General features: G+C 38.3%; 1 protein-coding gene across 6 annotated transcripts in view; it reads left to right on the top strand.

The window, feature by feature from the left end:
* The window catches only part of CAMTA2 (calmodulin binding transcription activator 2), a 144,121-nt gene that overhangs the window by 70,582 nt on the left and 51,618 nt on the right, over positions 1-21,921 (top strand). For all 6 annotated transcript variants that reach the window (XM_033924889.1, XM_033924891.1, XM_033924890.1 and 3 more), the window contains exon 12: positions 12,974-13,092. In XM_033924889.1, the coding sequence (XP_033780780.1) occupies positions 12,974-13,092 (119 nt within the window). The remainder of the gene's footprint in view (positions 1-12,973; positions 13,093-21,921) is intronic.

The following is a 21,921-nucleotide window of genomic DNA, read 5'->3' as shown; positions in this document are numbered from 1 at the left end:
CCTAAACGTTTGAACAAAAGTATACATTAAACAAAAGAGGCTTTTATTGCCCCTACTTTCTTCTCCTCCCCCTTTATCTCCCCGGGCAGATTTTGTATTGGAACTGCTTTACCCAGCGTTTTCTCACCCCTCATAGGTTTCTATATGTCTGGTTATTGCCCTTCTTTTTTCCTCTTGCTCCCTCTAGTAGTTTGTGTCTGTTTCTTGGAAGTGATTTTTATGTGTTACTGTAGAGGGGAATGGATAGTTTATGGATTGGCTGTGGAGAGGGACAGTAGGGCAGCTGCTGGGGTTAATGCTGCTTTTGACAGACAGTTCTGACAGGTGGCATGGAAAGATTGCAAGTGTGACCCATAACAATGCCCCTCTATAAATCATGGTGGAGCTAGAGAGAGCTGGCAGACCACCCATGCCCTCAGCTCTTCTGAGTACGATAAATATTTCTGTCTCCTGCCCTTCTGTGTGAGATTTTGGGCTGTAATAGAACACTTCAGAGACAGGGAAAGAGAACAGTGACAGATAGGGGATGTTTCAGACACAGTTCCTGGTCTGCGTTTCCTGCATTTGGTCCTCTGGAGCTACAACACTGGTTTAAATTTCTTTATTCAGTTTTGCATATTACAACAAGTGTATCAGAAAAATTCATATAATCTTATAAATATACACTTGATTTTCTTCATGAACACTTTAAGTACAATATATCATACTTGTATTCATATTTTATAATGATTTAAATATTATGTAATACATTTAATAAATATGACAAATGTAAATAAAATAGAAAACCCCCCAATCCCTCCCTACCTAAAATCTAACCTAATACATCAAAATGTATTAATTAATTCATACATATTATGAGATAAATAAAATAATACCCACCCCCATCCCCTCTTAACAAATATCTTATTATGGGAAAATGTTATTAATCATTACAAAAATCTGCTAATGGTCTCCAAATCTTCTTAAATTTACCAAAAGTTATAACTTAATCTGTCATTTTTCCAATAGTTCTAGTCCTTTCCGGTTGTATTACCTCACAGGCAGCTTAACTTTTTTTCAGGATGTATAGTGCTGTAATGTAGCACTATACTAGAACATGAAGCCATTTCAGAACTATGGGGGTTGCAAAATCTTCATTTGGGGCCATAAGCAAAAGAAAATCTGCATGTACTACTGACATCATGGTCAACTGATGCACTTTCCTTTCAGCCATTTGTGAGTAGAGCACAGAACAGTGTATACCTGCTGCTAGCCACTGAAAATGAAGGGCAAGGACCTGGAAATTGCCACTTCTATTCATACCTTAAATAGAGAATGAAGCAGCATTTCAGCCTATGAAATAAAGTGTATAAAAAATTACAGTTTTATATAATCCAGAAACAACAATAAAAGACAATATTATAACTGAAATATTCCATTTTCAAAATACAATTATTATTTTTTTGTTTGTTTTCCAAAATCCTTATTCATTTTTAACTCATACAATCAGTGCATAAAACATGTATTATAAAAATAATTTCTTTTTTTTTTTTTTTTTTTTTTTTTTTTTAAATTTTTATTTATAAGTTTTCCATTCTTACATTATTTAAGTAATATAATATACAATTAATTATTACATTTCTTAAATATTATCATTAATAATACATCATGTTGAAATATAATATGATAACACTTATACAATAATATGTATAATATAAATCCCATTCCCTTCTTATATAATATATTTCATTAATTATTCAAAACCCACCCCATTCATGTATAATTATTTATCCTTGTGCTAAGAACTAATTATTAGAATAATTTGTCAATGGTTGCCAAATTTTATTAAAATTAAGAAGATTTCCCTGTTGTAAAGCTATTATTTTTTCCATTTTATAAATATGACAAACAGAATTCCACCAGAATGTGTAATTTAATTTGGTGTAATCTTTCCAATTTTGGGTAATTTGTTGCATGGCGACTCCTGTTAATATCAGTAATAGCTTATTATTATTTGCTGAAATCGGACTCATATTTCTCATTGCAGTGCCAAATAATATGGTGTCATATGAGAGTCCTACATGATTTTCTAGTAATTTATTAATTTGGGGCCAAATTGAATTCCAAAAAGCATTTACATAGGGACAGAAAAAGATTAAATGATCTAACGTCCCTATTTCTAATTTACAATGCCAGCATCTATTAGATCTAGTACTATCTATTTTTTGCAGGCGCGTTGGGGTCCAGAACACTCTATGTAATAAGAACAACCATGTTTGATTCATAGATGCTGACCTTGTAGATCTTAATCTCCAGGACCAAAATCTTGGCCATTGAGATTCAGAAATTTTCTGTCCAATCTCAATACTCCAAATATCTCTAAGACCTGTTTTCTTTTTTTTATTTAAAAATCCGTATATCAATTTGTACCATTTTGCGGCTTGGTGACCCAAAAAATCCGTCTGGAAACATAGAACCTGTAGGCTATATTGATTATTTAGATTTTTCCATTCAGGGAACCCTACCTGAATGGCCTGCTTCAATTGCATCCATTTAAAATATTGTGTTTTATTTAAACCAAATTTGTTTTGCAATTGTGAAAAACTAAGCAGTGATCCTTCTGATATGACATCATTCAATGTTCTTATTCCTGCATTTATCCATTGTTTCCAGACGATTTTATTTCCGCCAATTCTGATCCTGGAGTTTATCCATATTGATTGAGTTAGAGATTTAATAATAGGTTCTGGTGATAGATTACTGATATATCTCAATGTTTTCCAAGTGTCAAATAAAATTCTGTGGTCTTTGTATTTTTTAGGCATTGTTATGGTTATTAATTGTTCTGGATATAAAGGGAACAGGAGCCGCCATTCTAAATATAGCCAATCTGGTACATTTTCTAAAAGGTCTGGGAGGATCCAATACATACCCTGTCTTAAGATATAGGCTTGATGATACCTATAAAAATTTGGAAAATTTACCCCCCCTTCCACAATTGGTCTTTGTAATGATACTAAAGCGATTCTTGGTCTTTTCCCACACCAAACAAATTTTGTAAGAATATTATTAAGTTTTTTATAAAATGACCCCTGAAAAAATATTGGAATCATACTCATTTGGTAACAAACCACAGGCAATATCATCATTTTAATTGTTTGAATTCTTCCCCACCAAGAAAGATGTAATGGATTCCATTGCTCACACATTTCTGTTATTTTTTTTAATAAAAGTTTTTCATTCTCTTTGATTGTGTCTTCTATTGTATTTTTGATCATAATTCCTAAGTATTTTATACCATCCTCTTTCCAAATAAATGAATATGGGTCAAATAATCCTTTGGTACAATGAACATTTATTGGGAGAATTTCAGATTTATTCCAATTAATTTTATATCCAGAAAAAGTACCATATTTTTCTATTAAATTTAGTATACATGGAATAGTAGTTTCCGGTTTTCTTAAATATAATAATATATCATCTGCATATGCAGATAATTTAAATTCAAAACTGGTAAATGATATTCCCTCTATCTCCTTAGTTTTGTTTATTGCAATTAATAAAGGTTCTAGGACAATATCAAAAAGTAAAGGAGACAGAGGGCATCCCTGTCTAACTCCCCTATGCAAGTTAAATCTATTTGATAAATTATTATTAATATATAATCTTGCTCCAGGAGAGCTATACAATGTCTGAATCATTTTAATAAAACCGGATCCTATACCAAACCATTGTAAAGCTTGGTATATAAAATTCCATTCCACTCTGTCAAAAGCTTTTTCTGCATCTAAAGATATTAAAAAAGCTGGATCATTTATATTTTTTGCTAAATTTAATGAGTGGAATGCTAATCTAGTATTATTTGATGAGTGTCTTTTAGCAATAAATCCTGTTTGATGTACATCAATAATGAAAGGGAGAGCTTTTGCCAATCTTAATGCTAATACTTTAGCCATTAATTTATTATCCACATTCAATAATGAAATAGGCCTGTAATTTGATACCAGAGTAGGATCTTTGTTTGGTTTTGGTAAGACTATAATTATCGATTCTGCCATAGTACCAGAAATTTTTTCATTCTTTAATTGATATTGATATAGATTTAACAGATGTGGTAATATAATATTTTGGAAAAATTTATAAAATTCAACAGTATACCCATCTCCACCTGGAGCGGATCCAACTCTAAGAGACTTCAATGCTGTTTCTAATTCTTTTAAAGATATAGGTTCTTCTAAACTTCCTTTTATATGATCTGGAATATTTGGTCCAATATATGAATTTAAGAAAGTTAATCCGTCTTGTTCTTTATTTTTATAAGAATTGGAAGTATATAATTCTTTATAAAAATCAAGAAATTGTGTTATAATATCTTTTGTGTTGGTATGTGTATTACCTTGTGTATCTTTAATTGCAATAATCTTAGATTTTCTTTTCTTTGCTTTTAGAAAGTTTGCTAATAATTTCCCTGCTTTATTTGAATTTCCATAATATTGTACTTGTTTGTTGAAAATGTCTTTTCTTACAATTTGAGAAGAAATTTCATTGTATTTAACTTTTAATTTTAATAATTCTTGTAATGTATTATTTTCCCATTTCTCAATTAATTTATTTTCTAATAATTTAATTTGCTTTCCCATCTCAATAAATTGTTTTTTTTTTTGTTTGTTAATAAATGTTGAATATGAAATAATATTTCCTCTCATAGTTGCTTTAAAAGCATCCCATAAAATCTCAGCATTAATATCATCTGATTCATTAAATTGAAAGAATTCTTGCATTTTTATTTTAAAGTCTTCAAGAAATTTTGAATCCTCTAATAAATCATTATTAAATCTCCAAATTAAATCAAAATTTTCAACATCATAATTTTGAAGATTAATCCACACACCAGCATGATCTGAAATTATAATGGAATCAATTGCTGCTTTTAAGACACGCTGCGCTATATTATTAGAAACAAATATATAATCAATTCGTGAAAAAGATTTATGGACCTGAGAACAAAAAGAAAATTCCTGATCATTAAAATGAAGAATTCGCCATATATCTACTAAATCACAAGATAGTATCAAATTATCTAAGCCTAATGATTTTATAACTTTACTTGGTTTTTTATCCAATATCGGATCCATTACAGCATTGAAATCCCCTGCTACTATTAAATTAGATGTAGCCAGTGGTAAAAGCAACTGTTGAATTTGTTTAAAAAACTCCATTTGATTCGTATTAGGAGCATATAAATTGAATAAATTCAGGGTAGTATTTCCCAGAACCATTTCGACATGTACCCATCTTCCTAAGGGATCATAATTAATTAATTTAAAATCTGCATTACATTTTTTATTTATTAAAACAGCCACTCCAGCCTTTTTCTTTAAAGCCGGTGCAAATAAACATTTAGAAATAAAACCTCCAGATAATTTTTTTGATTCAATTTCCGATAGATGAGTTTCTTGAATAAAGTAAATGTCCGCATTTTGATTTTTAAGGAACGATAACAATTTCTTCTTCTTAATAGGATGATTTAAACCATTGACATTCAGTGAATACATTTTTAGATCCATCTAATTAATAATTATATTTATCCAATATTTATCCACTATTCTATGATTATTTATATGATTAGTTCCTAGCACATTCATTAAAAATTTATCCCCTATCCCACCCATTAATTTCCCTCCCCTCCCACCCTTTATCTTATTCTGATTTGGAACACGCATTGGTCATGCAAAACCTACAACTCCATCTCCAGGCAACTAATAATTCATTATATTATTTAAAAACATATTTTTGAATTCAATACATTCTTTATATTTCTACCCTTATATTCTTAAAAATTATATTCATTTAATCTATAAAATTTTATAAATATATGAAATTTATATATATTTGAATCATAAATTATATTCAATATGCATACATATAATATAATATTCTTAATAGATAAACATATTTCAAATGTAGCTCTTATTCTCTATATATATCTCTATATATCTTCATATAAATTAAGTATATCCATTTTTAATATAAATATATAATATGAATCTTAATAATAATGTGTTTCAATCATTTTCATAAATCATCTTCATAATAAATTAATTTGAATGAATAATTGATTAAAATATACATTTTATGTCAATACATAAGTTTTATAATAAATTCATATTTTATTAAATATCTATCATTCATTTACTTATTTTCTTATTTATCATAATAAGTTATTATGACTGAATAATTAAATAAAATAAAATATTTATTAGACATCTATTTTGTTAATTATTTCTGTAAATAATCAATTATTTTTCTTATATATATTTCTTAAAATTATAATTTCCTTATACAGAGTTAAAATATTGATTTTATAATAAATTAATATATTTCATTATTAAATCTTATTCTCAATATAACAATTACAAAATTTTTTTTTTTTCAATATTTAATGATAATTTCTTTGTTACTCATTTATTATTACTTAATCTTAATAATTTAATATGTTATATAATTAAATGTATTATCTAATTTGATTAAAACTTGTATTTTATATATAATTTTTATTTATATTTTGATAATAAATATTTTTATATATTTTTTTTTTTTTTTTTTTTTTAATATAATAATAATTAATAATATTGGATGCTGATTTTTAAATATTATTATATTATTGCATCCATTATTCCAATAAATACTATTTCCAGTTAGTAACATTTCTTATGTCTTAAAAAATATTTTTTTTTTTTTTTTAATAATCTTCTTTATTTTCATTTTTTTCCATCTTCATTCTTCTTTCTTCTTTCTTCTTTCTTCAGCTGAATTGTTCTGTTTTTTATATAAACTTAGGATCTTTTTGTGCCAGAAATTCTTTCAGCTTTGCCGGGTCTTGAAAATATATGGATTTATTTCCACTGGATATTCTCATAGTGGATGGATAATATAGACCATATATGTATCCTTTTTCCTTCAGCTGCTGTCTGTATGTGAGGAATTGTTTTCTTATGTTAGCAGTATATTTAGCAAAATCCGGTACTAAAACTAGTTTTGATCCTTTATAATTCAAGTTTTTATTTGCTTTTGCCATTTTTAATATTTCTTGAGCTTGTTGATAGCGTAGCACCTTGAATATCAAAGGTCTTGGAGCAGCCTGGTTTACAGGCTTTCTTGTGGGGATTCTGTGGGCTCTTTCAATTTCTAACGGCCATTTTGAATTGAGCTGAAGCAGTTTAGGTAACAGATTTTCCAGGAATTGTACTGGATCTTCTCCTTCAATATTTTCAACCAGCCCCAAAATTCTGATGTTCTTCCTTTTTCCTCGGTTTTCCATGTCCACCATTTGATTTTTTAAAGCTGTTATTTCTTTTTTATCATTGTCATATTCCTTTGTGAAAGATTCAAACCTCTCCACTTTTTCTTCCAGCACTGTCATTCTCAGTCTCTCAGTTTGGATTTCTTGTTTCATGTTAAGGAGCTCTTCTTTTACTTCAGATATTTTATTGGAGTTTTCAGTCAGCATCAGTTTTATTTTATATAGTTCAGTCATTATATCAGCCTTTTCAGTGAGTTCTTCAGTCTCCATCGGGAACGGGACACTCGATGGTGACAGGGGAGTAACTTTTGTTCTTTTTGCTGAGATACCTGATGTCGAGGGTTTTTCAGCTTTCCCCTGCTTCATATTTGCCATCTCCGACGTTGTTTTAAGTGTTTTTAATCGCGATTTGAAAAAGTAGAAATATTATTTTTGTTCCGTTTGTTGCCTGGATACGGGAGCGCTGCAGTTAGGCTGCCATATCGTGCGCGCTCCAAGCCACGCCCCTATAAAAATAATTTCAATATCGCACTGTACTTATCTAACATATGAACTATAATAATGTAAAATTCCCACCCTCCCCCCTTCATCCCATGTTCAATTAAAATAGAATAATCAATAATATACCACAATATTATAACATCTCATATTTAAATACATCCCAATCCCACCCTCCCCCCTTTTTTTTTTTATTATTGTTTTATATTTTAGCTTCAGCGAAATAAAATTTATTCAATTTTCTATACCGTTGAGCTCAGAACAGTTTACATGAATGTATTCATGTACTCAAGCATTTTTCCCTGTCTGTCTCTGCAGGCTCACAATCTATCTAATGTGCCTGGGGCAATGGAGAGATTAAGTGACTTGCCCAGGGTCACAAGGAGCACTGGAACTCAATTTCCCCATCCCGTCCCCATGAGATTTGTCGGTGTCCCTGCCCCATTCCTGTAAGCTCTGCCATAACTGCACAAGCCTCGAACACTTATGATTTTAAAGGGTTTGAGGCTTGTGCAGATGAGGACGGAGCTTAGGCATTGGTGGAATGAGGCATTATGACATCACAATCTGAGCTCTAGAACGTTGATGCTTAGGATTTTAAAGGGTTCGAGGCTTGTGCAGAGGAGGACGGAGCTTAGGCATTGGTGGAATGAGGCATTATGACATCACAATCTGAGCTCTAGAATGTTGCTACTTAGGATTTTAAAGGGTTTGAGGCTTGTGCAGATGAGGACAGAGCTTAGGCATTGGTGGAATGAGGCATTATGACATCACAATCTGAGCTCTAGAACGTTGATGCTTAGGATTTTAAAGGGTTCGAGGCTTGTGCAGAGGAGGACGGAGCTTAGGCATTGGTGGAATGAGGCATTATGACATCACAATCTGAGCTCTAGAATGTTGCTACTTAGGATTTTAAAGGGTTTGAGGCTTGTGCAGATGAGGACAGAGCTTAGGCATTGGTGGAATGAGGCATTATGACATCACAATCTGAGCTCTAGAATGTTGCTACTTAGGATTTTAAAGGGTTTGAGGCTTGTGCAGATGAGGACAGAGCTTGCAGGAATGGGTCAGGGACAGGAAATTAACTCACCGGGATGGGAAAATGAGTTTCTGCACGTACGGGGGGAAAAATTTGTCCCCTTGTCATTCTCTAGTTGAATGTACAGTAAAACCTTGGATTGCGAGCATAATTAGTTCCAGAAGCACGCTTGTAATCCAAAGCACTCATATATCAAAGCGAATTTCCCCATAAGACATAATGGAAATCCAGACGATTCATTCCACAACCCAAAAACTTTAATACAAAATACTTTTTTAAAAAAAAATTCTTTATTCATTTTAAAAATCTTTCATCAAGTGTACAATAATCATAATAAACACAATAAATCAGAGCACTTGCATATCTTATCATTATAATCTAAACATATAAATGTAACCCTCTCCCCACCCTCCCTCAAATCCCTTCATTCATGTAAAGAAACCTATATTTGAAACCCTCCCCCCTCCTATTACTATATGATGTCTGACTAATAGGAAAATGGCATTTAATCATGACAAAAAGACGTTAATGGCTCCCAAATTTTAATAAAATTATTATAATTTCCATTTTGTATCGCTATTGATCTATACTATACTATACATATACTATACATATTTGTATTGCAAGACCTCGCTCATTTAGAACAGTCACTACACTCCCGCAGCGTCAGAGAGAGAAGAGCCATCGGCTCAGTTGTGATGATGTGACGCGTGTATACTGTATGTACTCGTATTGCAAGATCTCGCTCGTTTAGAACAGTCACTACACTCCTTCAGCATCAGAGAGAGAAGAACCATCGGCTCAGTTGTGATGATGTGACGCGTGTATACTGTATGTACTCGTATTGCAAGACTTTGCTCGTTTAGAACAGTCCCTACACTCCTTCAGCATCAGAGAGAGAAGAACCATCGGCTCAGTTGTGATGATGTGACGCGTGTATACTGTACGTACTCGTATTGCAAGATCTCGCTCGTTTAGAACAGTCACTACACTCCTTCAGCATCAGAGAGAGAAGAACCATCGGCTCAGTTGTGATGATGTGACGCGTGTATACTGTATGTACTCGTATTGCAAGACTTTGCTCGTTTAGAACAGTCCCTACACTCCTTCAGCATCAGAGAGAGAAGAACCATCGGCTCAGTTGTGATGATGTGACGCGTGTATACTGTATGTACTCGTATTGCAAGACTTTGCTCGTTTAGAACAGTCACTACACTCCTTCAGCGTCAGAGAAGAGCCATCGGCTCAGTTGTGATGTGTGTATACTTGTATTGCAAGACCTTGCTTGTATATCAAGTTAAAATTTAATCAAATGTTTTGCTTGTCTTGCAAAACACTTGCAATCCAAGGTTTTACTGTATGTAAAATAAAGAACTAAGGCTGGTACTGCACACACTTGCACGGTCCATCCAGTCTGTCCATTAGTTATACCCATTAAAAATACATGATTAAATTAACTTGTTTCTGCTTTGATACTTCTGGGTCACAGACTGTAAAGTCCACCTGGTATTGTCCTAGGTTCCAGATGCTAAAGTTGCCATCCAAGCCCACTCCAGCCTATCCAATCATCCTGTTTGCAGACTATAAAGTCTGGCCAGTAACATCCTCAACTTCCAAGTTATTGATGCCATCCCCAGACCATTCTATGCCAAATCACCATACATGAGACATAGACGGTGCAAGTCTGTGCAGTACCGGCCTTAGTTCTTTATTTTACATACATTTCTCCAAAGTATATGGACTTGTTCTGTTTCCCTGCTCCCAACTCCTTGTCTAATCCCTGCAAGCTTCATAGCACTGTGTGGGTTCAGTCATACTTGTACATACGTTCATGCTAGTAAAGTGTCTTTTTATATTGCCGTCGAGGGAGGCAGAGAAGGTGCCTCAGACACAATTCTAGTAAAAGAAAATTAATGTGCATGAGAGGAAAAAGAGCAAGAAAGAGTTGAATTGAGTAAAACTTGCTTGGGTTAAGGAGAGCTGACTTCATCTTGCCTGTGTTAGAGAGAGAGAGAGCGAGCCTCAGCTTTCTTAGATGAAAGGGTTGAGGAGAGATGGAGGGGAACCGTCCTTAGTTTGCCTGGATAAAAGGTCTGAAAAGAGAGAGGGGAGGGAAGTGCAGGGGAGCCATCACCAGCTTGCCTGAGAGAGGAGGAAATGTAGGGAAGTCATTCTCGGCTTGCCATTATGACAGGGCAAAAAGAAAGAGAGGAGGGAAGCACAAAAGAGCAACTTGCCTGGGTGGATGAAGAAGGGAGGAGAGCTGGCCTCAAGAGGAGGAAGTGATGTGTGTGAAAGAGAAGGATGAAGAAGAGCCATTCTTAAAATGCTTGGGTGATGGCTATGGAAAGATGGAGGAGAGCCAGCCTCAGCTTGCCTGAGTAAAAGGGCTGTAGAGAAAGAGAGAGAGGAGGTGTGATGCAAGAGCGAGAGAGATGAATTGGGTCTGGGTGACATGGCTTCAGTCCCACTGTCACTTGTAGCTATTTTAGTCCCATAGCGGAAAGCCATGAAGGGGGGGAGGATGGGGGGGGGGGGGGTAAAAGTCCTTCTTTAGTTTGTCATAATGCAGGCCCTGACGTGTGAAGCAAGCCCTTTTGTATGTGTGTTCGTTTTTGGGGAGTGGAGGGAGGTGAAAGGGTGGGAACAGGCAGGGTTGTCTCCGAAGTCCTGTGAAACCTGAGCCCTGAGGTGCCCTCATTATCCAGGGCAGAGACAGAGCAGACACTTCAGTGCTCGGGGCCTGGCTTGGGAGCCTGGTCTCTCCTGGCATCCCTCGCTATGCCTAAGTGAATGTGATACAGAGCTGTCCTTCATACTCTGTGGATGTAAGAAGGGGCTTGTGTGGATCTCAGAGACTGCAGGGACTTTGAAGAGATATTACAATGGACCAGGACAAGGAAGGTACAGTGTAGAGAGGAGGGGCCAGAATGCACTGCCATGTGAGAGAGATATTGAAGGATCGTATGTGCGTGTATGGCTCTATCCAAGTCTGTGTCTGTTTGTTTATGCGCTAGTCACTCTGGGAACATGATCCGGATATGTGTGTTAACGTGCATCTGTGTTCCTGAATATCTCAGTACAAGAGGTTATTAAATTTCTACACTATTGACGATATGTCCTTGGCAATACAAGGTGCAATCCGCATTGTGGGTTTTGTTTTGGGTTTTTTTTTTTTGGGGGGGGGGGATATGAGACGTATTTATGTGGTTTTGATGGGGAGCTGTAGGCTCTAAGAAATGCCATGCATTTTCAGAGAGGACAGCAACTTGTTGGATGATGCTGAGAGTGTTTGCAATAATGCACAAGGCATTATATCAGCACAGTAGTGTGCAAGACTATGAAACATTGTTATGATTAGGCAACACTGATGAGACGTGCAGAACCATAAGAGATGTGGCACTATATGAAGCATTATACTAGCTACACGGCATGGATTGGGTGCATGCAGTTTTTCATATTTATACAGCCTTGATAGTGCATGCGAGGCTATATGAGAGATTTATTTATCAGATTTTTTATATACCACCTTGGGGGAATATTCCGCTTAGATCCAGATATTTAGTGTTGGCATTGAATGTCCAGGTGGTTATGTAAGTGCTACTATGTAAAAAGCTATCCAGGCAAATTAAGACGGCTGTATATTAGGTCCTACTTGCCTGATAATTATCTGGGCAACAGCAGTGCTTATTGGTGGTTTCTGGATAATTCCAAGCTCTGCCCCTTCACTAACTGGAGAGTGTCAGGGCAGTTGGTGGTCTTTGGCGCGCTCTGGTTACATGCTGCTGAATATCAGCATTAGACCCTGCCAGTCTTATTTAGCTGGGTAGGAGCCCTTTATAAAATAGCATTATGTCCATATAGTGCTAACATAGTGGTTCCCAAACCTGTCCTGGAGGACCCCCAGGCCAGTCGGGTTTTCAATGTAGCCCTAATGAATATGCATGACAGAGATTTGCATATAATGGAGATGCCAGGAATGCAGATCTGCTCCATGCATATTCATTAGGGCTATCTTGAAAACCCAACTGGCCTGGGGGTCCGCCAGGACAGGTTTGGGAACCACTGTGCTAACAGAACTGAATAAAATAGTACATTTACTCTGTTGATTCCCGATATTGGCTAACTTTCTTCACACTGTCTTCCTTTCTTAGACAATCAGTTCAGGATGTCCATCTTGGAACGGTTGGAACAGATGGAGAAGAGGATGGCTGAGATGACAGCCCTGAGCCAGCAACAGCAAGGAGGCAGTGGAGATAACCTCCATAATCAGGTGAGCAACCTCGGGACTTCTTCCAGCCCTGTGATGTCTGTTTAGTCTTTCCATTGTACCAGTTTCCTTGATGTAACTGCTTTCATGTTCACAAAGAGTGAAATGGTGTGGTGGCCATGTCAATTAACATAACATCGTACTTATAAACCGCGTAACCGTTAAGTTCAACGTGGTTAACAAAAGATTAATAATAAAATAATATAAGAAACATATTGCTTAATTCACCAAATACTTTGAAAAGAGGTAGGTTTTCAATTGAGCTCTAAAATGTTTATAAGAACAAGCCCTGTGCAATAATGGTCGAAGTTCCCTATCATAGAATGCAGCCTGGAGTGCTAATGTATGTTCTAGAGATTTCTTACCCTCAAGGTAATATGTAGAAATAAAACAAAAACATAACCTTTTTTATTGGACTAACTCCCCCCCCCTTACAAAACCATAGCAGTAACAGCTCTGATGTTCATAGGAATTCTATGAGTGTCTAAGCTCTTACTGCCACGACCGGTGCTAAAAACCACACTATGGTTTTCTAAAAAGGGGGGGGGGGGGTTAATGTAGTTTATGATTAGCTTCCAGAGGTAACCCCCTTCTTCAGATCACAAAGAGTGATTGCAAATCTAAGGGTCAAAACAGGTTAGGGTCACACACTGATGGCTGAGTGCACGACTTCTGACTCTGAAGTTCACAGCCAGGATGCAGTCATCGGTGAATATATAAACTATTGCCGTACTACAAAGCGTGAACTGTCAGAAAAGAAAGTGCACATTTTGACATAATCTGCAGCTCCTTGCCAAAATATCTCCCTTCCTGTCGCCACAAAAATTGCTGAAAGCTCTGGTAATCTAGCAGCCTTTTTCCTGCCCCTGATAAATGAACATAAGATTTGCCGCTGCTGGGTCAGACCAGTGGTCCATCGTGCCCAGCAGTCCACTCGTGCGGCGGCCGTTAGGTCAAAGACCAGTGCCCTATTTGAGTCCAGCCTTACCTGCGTACGTTCTGTTCCAGTAGTAACTTATCCAACCTTTTCTTGAATCCCTGAAGGGTGCTTTCCCCTATAACAGCCTCCGGAAGAGCGTTCCAGATTTCTACCACTCTCTGGGTGAAGAAGAACTTCCTTACATTTGTATGGAATCTGTCCCCTTTTAACGTTAGCGAGTGCCGTCTCATTCTCTTCACCTTGGAGAGAGGGTAAACAATCTCTCTTTCTCTACTTAATTCCTTTCAATATCTTGAATATTTCGATCATGTCCCCTCTGTCTTCTCTTTTCAAGGGAGAAGAGGCCCTGTTTCTCTAGCCTCTCATTGTACGGCAACTCCCCCAGCCCCTTAACCATTTTTATTGCTCTTTTCTGGACCCTTTCGAGTAGTACTATGTCCTTTTTCATGGATTTAGTACTCCAGGTGGGGGCGTACCATGGCCCGGTACAACGGCTTGATAACCTTCTCAGATCTGTTTGTGATCCCCTTCTTAATCATTCCTAACATTCTGTTTGCCCTTTTCGCCGCCGCACATTGCACGGACGGTTTCATTGACTTGTCTACAAGTACTCCCAAGTCTCTTTCCTGGGGGCTCTCTCCGAGTATAGCACCGGACATCCTGTATTCGTGCATCTGATTTTTGTTACCGACATGCATCACCTTGCACTTATCCAGGGAGTCTAGCAGCATCCCCACCTAACCTGCCCCCTGCCCCTAGCGTAAAAAATAATCCCTAGTAGTCCATCAACCTTCATCACCCAATTTCAAGGTGCCCACTTGCTCATACCTCCGGCATCGCCATCATCCATTAGGTGGCAATCTTCCCAGTAAGTCAATAAGCATTGCCTTATTTGGTATGCTGCCCTTGACAATGCGTCAGAAAGAAAGTCACAGTTTGTACCTAAAAGAGCAGAAAGTAGTGTGCAAAACACCAGTCAGCCAACCTTAGAATTAGGGTCATTAGTGAAGCTTGTTGGTTATCTTTTTCTACCACAATGTATTTACATTTGCATCCTGTGGCCCATGTAGACTTAGTATGAGTTTAGATGATAGAAGTTCTAGCCTTAGTGTGACTGCCTTGTGCACAGGGCCTGTCCCACGCATTTAACCTCTGCAGTATTTCTTCTGTAAAACTACTGATGTGCCAGGGGAGGGCAGAGCGATCTCAGCACTATAATTGGTACATTAGGTCAGGATACATTTTAAGCCTATGAAGGTTTGGAAGATTTTTTGAGAGCTCTAAAGAGAGCAATATTCAGCTGCCGTAGTCAGCATTTCTTTAAACACTGGCTGCCGCCAACTGAATTAAACCCAGATGTTTATTGCCAGCCCCTATCCAGGGCCTGGCACTGAATATTCAAGTGTTTGGCAACACCTGAAAGTTATCTGGATTCACCTGAATACAGCTGCTTTTCAATGCATATCACTGTAGCTAACAGCATAGTTAGGACAGCATTATATGTGGTCCAGTGTGCCTGGTTAGCTATCTTGACACTGGTACGGAATATCAGTGGTGTCTGCCTCCGCATCCAGACCACTGTGGTGGACAGAGAAGATAACTAGAAGCAATGGCCAGTTAAGTGCTACTGAAGGTCTGTTCTAGGGCCAGCAACATGGTTTTAACTGAGCAGGAGAATCTCTACCACGTTAAACCTTGTTAAAAATTGACCCCAAAATAACAGTGAGGAATTGAAAGCTCTGTAACGTCTATGGCTGAAATTGTACTTGTTCTGATCAGTTCTTAGATGGAATTCAGATCTGAATATTTATTAGTGCATCCACTTGCCTAACATTTAGAGCAGTTTAAGTTTCAAGTTTATTTAAAATATTTGATTTAATCGCAAAATCCAAATCCAAAGCGATTTACATAAATTAATCCAATGCGATTTACATGTCAAACTCTGGCCCACGTGTAATAAAAGTTGGCCCGCCAGACATTTCCAAATTTATATTTAAGCTGGCCTGCCGGCAGGAATCGCTGCTCCTCTGCCTTCGCCTGGTCCTCCTTCCATCCCGGCTTCCTGGTCTCCTCTTCAAAGCAGCCTGTTGAGGATTGCCAGCCGGCTGTAGCGAACCTCGCAGGCTGCTGTCAACCTACCCAGCACATTCCCTCTGCCGCAATCCCGTACATCAAAGGAGGGGCGGGACCGCAGCTGAGTGGACGTGGTGTGGAGGCTGCTGCAGCCTGCTAGGTTCGCTACAGCCGACCGGCGATCTTATGCTGCTTTGAAACAGGTTAGGGCATGTTCAGTTGAGGTGGCATTTTGGAAAAAGATCTACTGACTTAAAGCTTTTTCTAAAAACAAACAAACAAACAACCCCCCCACCCAAAAAAACCAACAACAAACAAACAAAACAAAACATGTAGACTTGCATATTGTGTAATTGTCAGCAATATACAGGTTATGGGTCAAGACGTGCCTATGCTGGACTGAGGGAGGGGGGAGAAATAATGGGTCTAAAACAGAGAAGAGGGAGAGAGATGGTGGACAATGGGATGAAGGGAGGGAAGGAACAGAAAGGGAGAGAAGTTGGACACAAGGAATGGTGTGGAGGGGGGATAGAGATACTGGATAGGAGGACAGTTGGGAAGAGAAAGGGAGAGCTGGTGGACCCTGGGGTGGTGTGGAAGGAGGGAGAGATACTGGATGAAAGGGTAGTTGAGAAAAGGAGAAATGGTGGGGTCCAACGCTGCAGCAGGAAAGGGAAATGGAAAGGGAAGACAGAGATGGAAGATTAGCACGGAGAAAGAAGAAAACAACAAATGGGCAGGAGACCCTGGCATGCAAGTTATCAGAAGACAACCAGAGCCTGGGACCAATATGATTTGAATAATGACCAGACAACAAAAGGTAGAAAAAATAATTATATTTTCTGTTTTGTTATTACAATATGTCAGATTTGAAATGTGTATCCTGCCAGAGCTGGTGTTAAACAGCAAGCATGAACTAGGACTTTAAAGAGGGAAGAAAAGTCTTTTTTATTTATTTTGTTTACATCACAGAGCCGGCGTGGGGTTGGAGAGGTTGTAACCCTATACTTCTCTGAATAAGGGGTCCTTTTATTAAGGTGCACATTTAGCGTGCACTAAATCGGATAAGGTACCTTAATAAAAGGACCCCTAAGTATCTTAATAAAAAATTTGGCCCGCAACTTAGCTTATGTTTTAGATTTCGGCCCCTTATGTGATTGAGTTTGACACCCCTGATTTAGAGAAACATATGCAAAGGCTTCTACTACTGCTATTACTTATCATTCCTATAGTGCTGCTAGATGTAAAACATTCAAGAGACAATCCCTGCTCAGTAGAGCTTACAGTCTAATCAGACAGACAGACAAACAGAACAAGTAGGGAGTTTCTCAGGCATGGGTGCTTATATGTGAGTGGGGGTTAGGAGTTAAAAGCAACCTTGCAAAAGTGGGCTTTTAGCCTGGATTTGTATACTGCTAGGGATGGAGCTTGACGTACTGACTCAGGCAGTCTTTCTAGGTGTATGGTGCAACAAGAGAGAAGGAACGTAGTCTGGAGTTGGCAGTAGAGGAGAAGAGTACAGATGAGAGACTTTCCCGATGAATGGAATTGCCCGGGGAGGAATAGAGGGAGAGAGATTGAGGGGCTGCAGAGTGAGTGTACATTGTGGGGTATAAGAAAGTGTATGATATGGTACTTGTAAGTCAATAAGAGGAGTTTGAACTGTATGCAGAAATAAATAAGGGAGCCTTCCGTTCTGGAGGGGATAGAAAGCAGGTCCAGCATTGAGGGAAGGGGGACCCCATAGCTATAGGAGGCTTCTGGTCCAGCATCTCTATCTATTACCCTCCTTGTTCTATCGGAAAATGTATTTTTCTTTATAGGGGTTGCTGGCAGCAGCAGGCATTCTGATACACTGCTTTTTGCCTACCCTAGAGCTTTCCCTGTGCCATGTCATCTTCTGACACAACTTCCTGTTTTTGCCTGAGCAGAACACAGCAGAGGATAAAACTACAAGGCTAGCAGTAAGCAACGTATCAGAATCCCTGAATAAAAACATTTCTTAAGGTAGATTAGAGAGAGGAGGTGATTTAGAGAAAGGAGAGAATTTTTTTTTTTTTTTGGGGGGGGGGCTGGAGGGAGAAATGACAGGTCTGGAGACAGAGGGGAAGAGAGAGAGAGAGAAAGAGATGATGGACAATGGACGAGGTGAGGGAAGGTGTTGGAACTGGGGGGTGGAGGAACAGAAGGGAGATATATTTGACAATAGGAGGCAGGGTGAAAAGAGAGAGGGAGAGTAGGCATAAAGAAAGAGGGAAAGGTTTTGAACCTGGAGGCAAAAGAAATGGAGTGAGAAATTCTGTACAATGGGAAAGAAGGAGGGCGAGATGGGCTGTGAAGGTGCTGGTTGAATGGAAGGGAAGGGACAGAGAATTCAGGCTAGAGGGGGGGGGTGCGAGAGGGAAAGGAAAGGGAGAAGACATACTGGACTACAAGAGTGGAAAGAGGGAGACAGAGGGTAAAAGGTGGAACCAGGTGGAAGAGGCAAGGGGGGTGACAAGGAGATCAGTGAGAGAAGGATAGTGAATGGTGAGGCAGAAATGTAGTAATGTGGAATTAGATGTTAAATAGAAGAGCTAGGGTGTAAGAGAAGGACATGGAAAGTTGATAGGTAGCTGACAATTTAAAAAGGAGAATGAGCATATGTGAAGAAGTTGTTTTATTTATGTAATGGTGGTTGAGGAGAGTGGATCAGCAGAGCCCCTTCCTTAAATTCTGCCCTCTGCCCCAGCATATCTAGCACTGGCCTTGGTGGAAAGATCATATATGCTTGCATGGGATTGCAAACCTAGAAAAATAATTTGATGAAAACTAGCCCAGCTCCCCAGGAATCTTGCTGGAGACTGATTTATGTCCCAAGCAGAGCAGATCCTAAAGGCCAGAAATGTCTGAGTGCAACAGAATATGAGGCTGAAAAAGACTAGAACTCAGTGGGCTGAAAATTACTGGTAGAATGGAAAATGTGTTTTAAAATAGCATATGATGGATCTAGCCCCTTTTTAAAGGACAGACTGCAAACTATCAGTCCTTAACTAGTGCATACTGCATAAGAAAAATATTTGGAAGTATTAGAAGACTGAGCCCAGCTAAGGGCTCTGCTTCTGGCTGAGATTCTTCCTACTATTCCTCAAAACAGATGGGTTAGTTTTTGTTTTTTTTTTTGTTTTATAAATCTTTATTCATTTTCTTATGTTACAACAAGTGTTTCAAATAAATTCATTATAAACTTGAATAATCACACTTGATTAACTTACAGATTAATATCAAATTTAAAATTTCTTTAGAAAATCAATATTTTATAAAGTTATAATATTATGTAAGAAATCTAAATTAATATAATTATTATTGAATATATTGATGGGTTAGTTTTTGATGTTTTCCCATATGGCATGGAAATTAGATTTGATAAAAGCTGGGGTAGGAGGGAGGTTTCAGTCTATAAGGAAATAACCGTGCCAAGAGAAATTTAATCTATATTTAAATAGGTCATAGTGAAAACAACTTGGAGTGTTTTGGTAGAGAACAACGAAGCAAAAATGTATCTTGGTGAACAGCTGTAATCAAAGATTTCTTTAGCAAAATGGGTCTTGCTAATGAGTGCCTTGAGTAGGAAAGGGAAGCAAAGGAATGAGCTCAAAGAAGGGAGGAGGCAAGGATTTGGGGCTTATTTGTAAGCATTGATTCTACGAGAAAACGGGAGTTCAACACATGAGAGCAGAGAAAGCTGAGGGTTGGAGGAGGCGTCTAACTTATGGCTTTTTCTCCGGGGGTCACAGTTCTGGTATGGAGAGGCCAGTTGAAGGTGAAGGCCAGTAATGAGGGGAAGGGAGAGGGAAAGAGGGAATATGGGGGAGGAGGAGTGAGAGGGAAGGGAAAGGAAAGAGAATATGGAGGAGGAGGAGTGAGAGGGAAGGGAAAGGAAAGAGAATATGGGGGAGGAGGAGTGAGAGGGAAGGGAAAGGAAAGAAGAAAGAGAATTTTAGAACACAAAGTACAAAAGGAAAACCAGGTGATTCAGATATATACTACACACTGGAGGGACAAGGAACTGCCAGCCTGTGGGCCTGATGTAGGTCATGCTTCAGTACTGTCCAGCCTATGGATTATCCTCTCCCTCCCCTCTTCAGTCCTTGACAACATTTTTTTAAAACCTGATGGGATTTCACTAAAAAATAGCTTTTTGCAAGTACAGTAATATGCAAATTGATGCCACAGAACTACTGCTGAATTTTCCAGCCTTACTAGTCATATATGGTCAGAGGACTCGCACAGCACTTAGTGTGATGTGAATGTGGGCCTCTCCTGAGGGTTCTACCTGTCTTACTGTTTCTGAGCTGGGCGATTATCCACAAGAATCATGTGGTATAAATCAGTCCAGCCTGCTGGATAATAATAGCACATCCTCCATACCTCTCGTGTGTCAGAGCCAGTGAGCCCTCTTTTATCTCAGCCTGCTATATTAGGAAAGAGTGATGGGGGTGTGCAGAATAGTCCAGGGCTTTTGCAGAATGGAATTAAGAGGTCTTTCATTCTCCTGCCAAAGGAACAGAGCACATACTTTCCACAGTGTGATATGCGTACATGGACCTGGGGAGGTGGGGGTACTGCATTTTTGATTATCAGCTATGAAGTTTCCTTGTGCGTCAGTGGAAAAACTCTTCTTACAATAACATTCACCTCTCCTGTCCTGCTCCTTGCCCCTTCCTAGGCTTTCAGTGCATCCTCCTTTGGCCTAAGGCAAGAGGAGAGCAGGGGCTCAGGATTTTCCCCAGTCGTTCAAGGCATCACATAGTTGATTACTGGAGAGGGGAGCAAGATTTGGAAACTGTTATGTTCTCCCTGCTCAAAGTACAGACAAACCAAAAAAAAATCAAAAACACCACAGGTAAATAATATATACTTTTTTTTTTTTTCCAAATCTTTATTCATTTTAACATATACATCAAGTGCTCAAAGACACTCTTCCAAATAATATATACTTAAAAATGTATGAACCAGGGCAAAAACAGATCACATATTACAACAACTAATTCCAGATAAGCACTAGTTCAGATTTAAACTGGGAATCAGAGTACCGTATATACTAGAATATAAACCGACCCAAATATAAACCGAGGTAACCTTTTTTCCCCCTCCCAAAAAAGGAAGAAAAAAGATTGACTCAAATATAAACGGGGTAGGGGGAGTGATATTCAAGTGCAATGCCCTGCCAGGTTCTGCACCCAACCCCCTTCCTTATTGCCCTGCCAGGCTCTGCACCCTGTTCCCCCTCCCTCCCTGCTCTGCCAAGCTCTGCATCCAGCCCCCTCCCTGCCCTGATGATCTCGGCACCCAGCCTCACTTCTTCCTGCCCTGCCAGGTTCTGTACCCTTTCCCTCCTCCCGAAGCCTTACAGGCTTCCACCAGGTCTGCTGTAAGACTTGGTGGGCTGGGACAGGAGGGATCCCTCCCGTCTCATGTCCCAGCCAACTTTAACAATTTTTATTTCCCTCCCACCTTCCCCCCTCATTCCTTTTATATCCCTGGTGGTCCAGCGATGGGCTGGGACAGAAGGGATCCCCCCCATCTCCTGCCCCAGCCAACTTCAACAATTTTTATGACTGGCACTTTGAGGATTTTAGAAAATTGCTCAAAATCTATCTTTTTGCTCAGACCTTCCATGGTTAGCACTTTGCCTCTCTGAAAATGATGATGTTTACCTCTTTTAAGACCGTTAGAATGTATAATTAGTCATTCTGATCCCAAATTTTCATCTTGTATGTGGTTCTTTTAAAATGTATGTATCCTAAATTATGTATGTTAAACTGTGAGCCGCTTTG

This window comes from Geotrypetes seraphini, chromosome 16 (assembly GCF_902459505.1).
Source record: "Geotrypetes seraphini chromosome 16, aGeoSer1.1, whole genome shotgun sequence".
NCBI lineage: Eukaryota > Metazoa > Chordata > Amphibia > Gymnophiona > Dermophiidae > Geotrypetes > Geotrypetes seraphini.
This window is presented reverse-complemented; position numbering and strand designations above follow the sequence as displayed.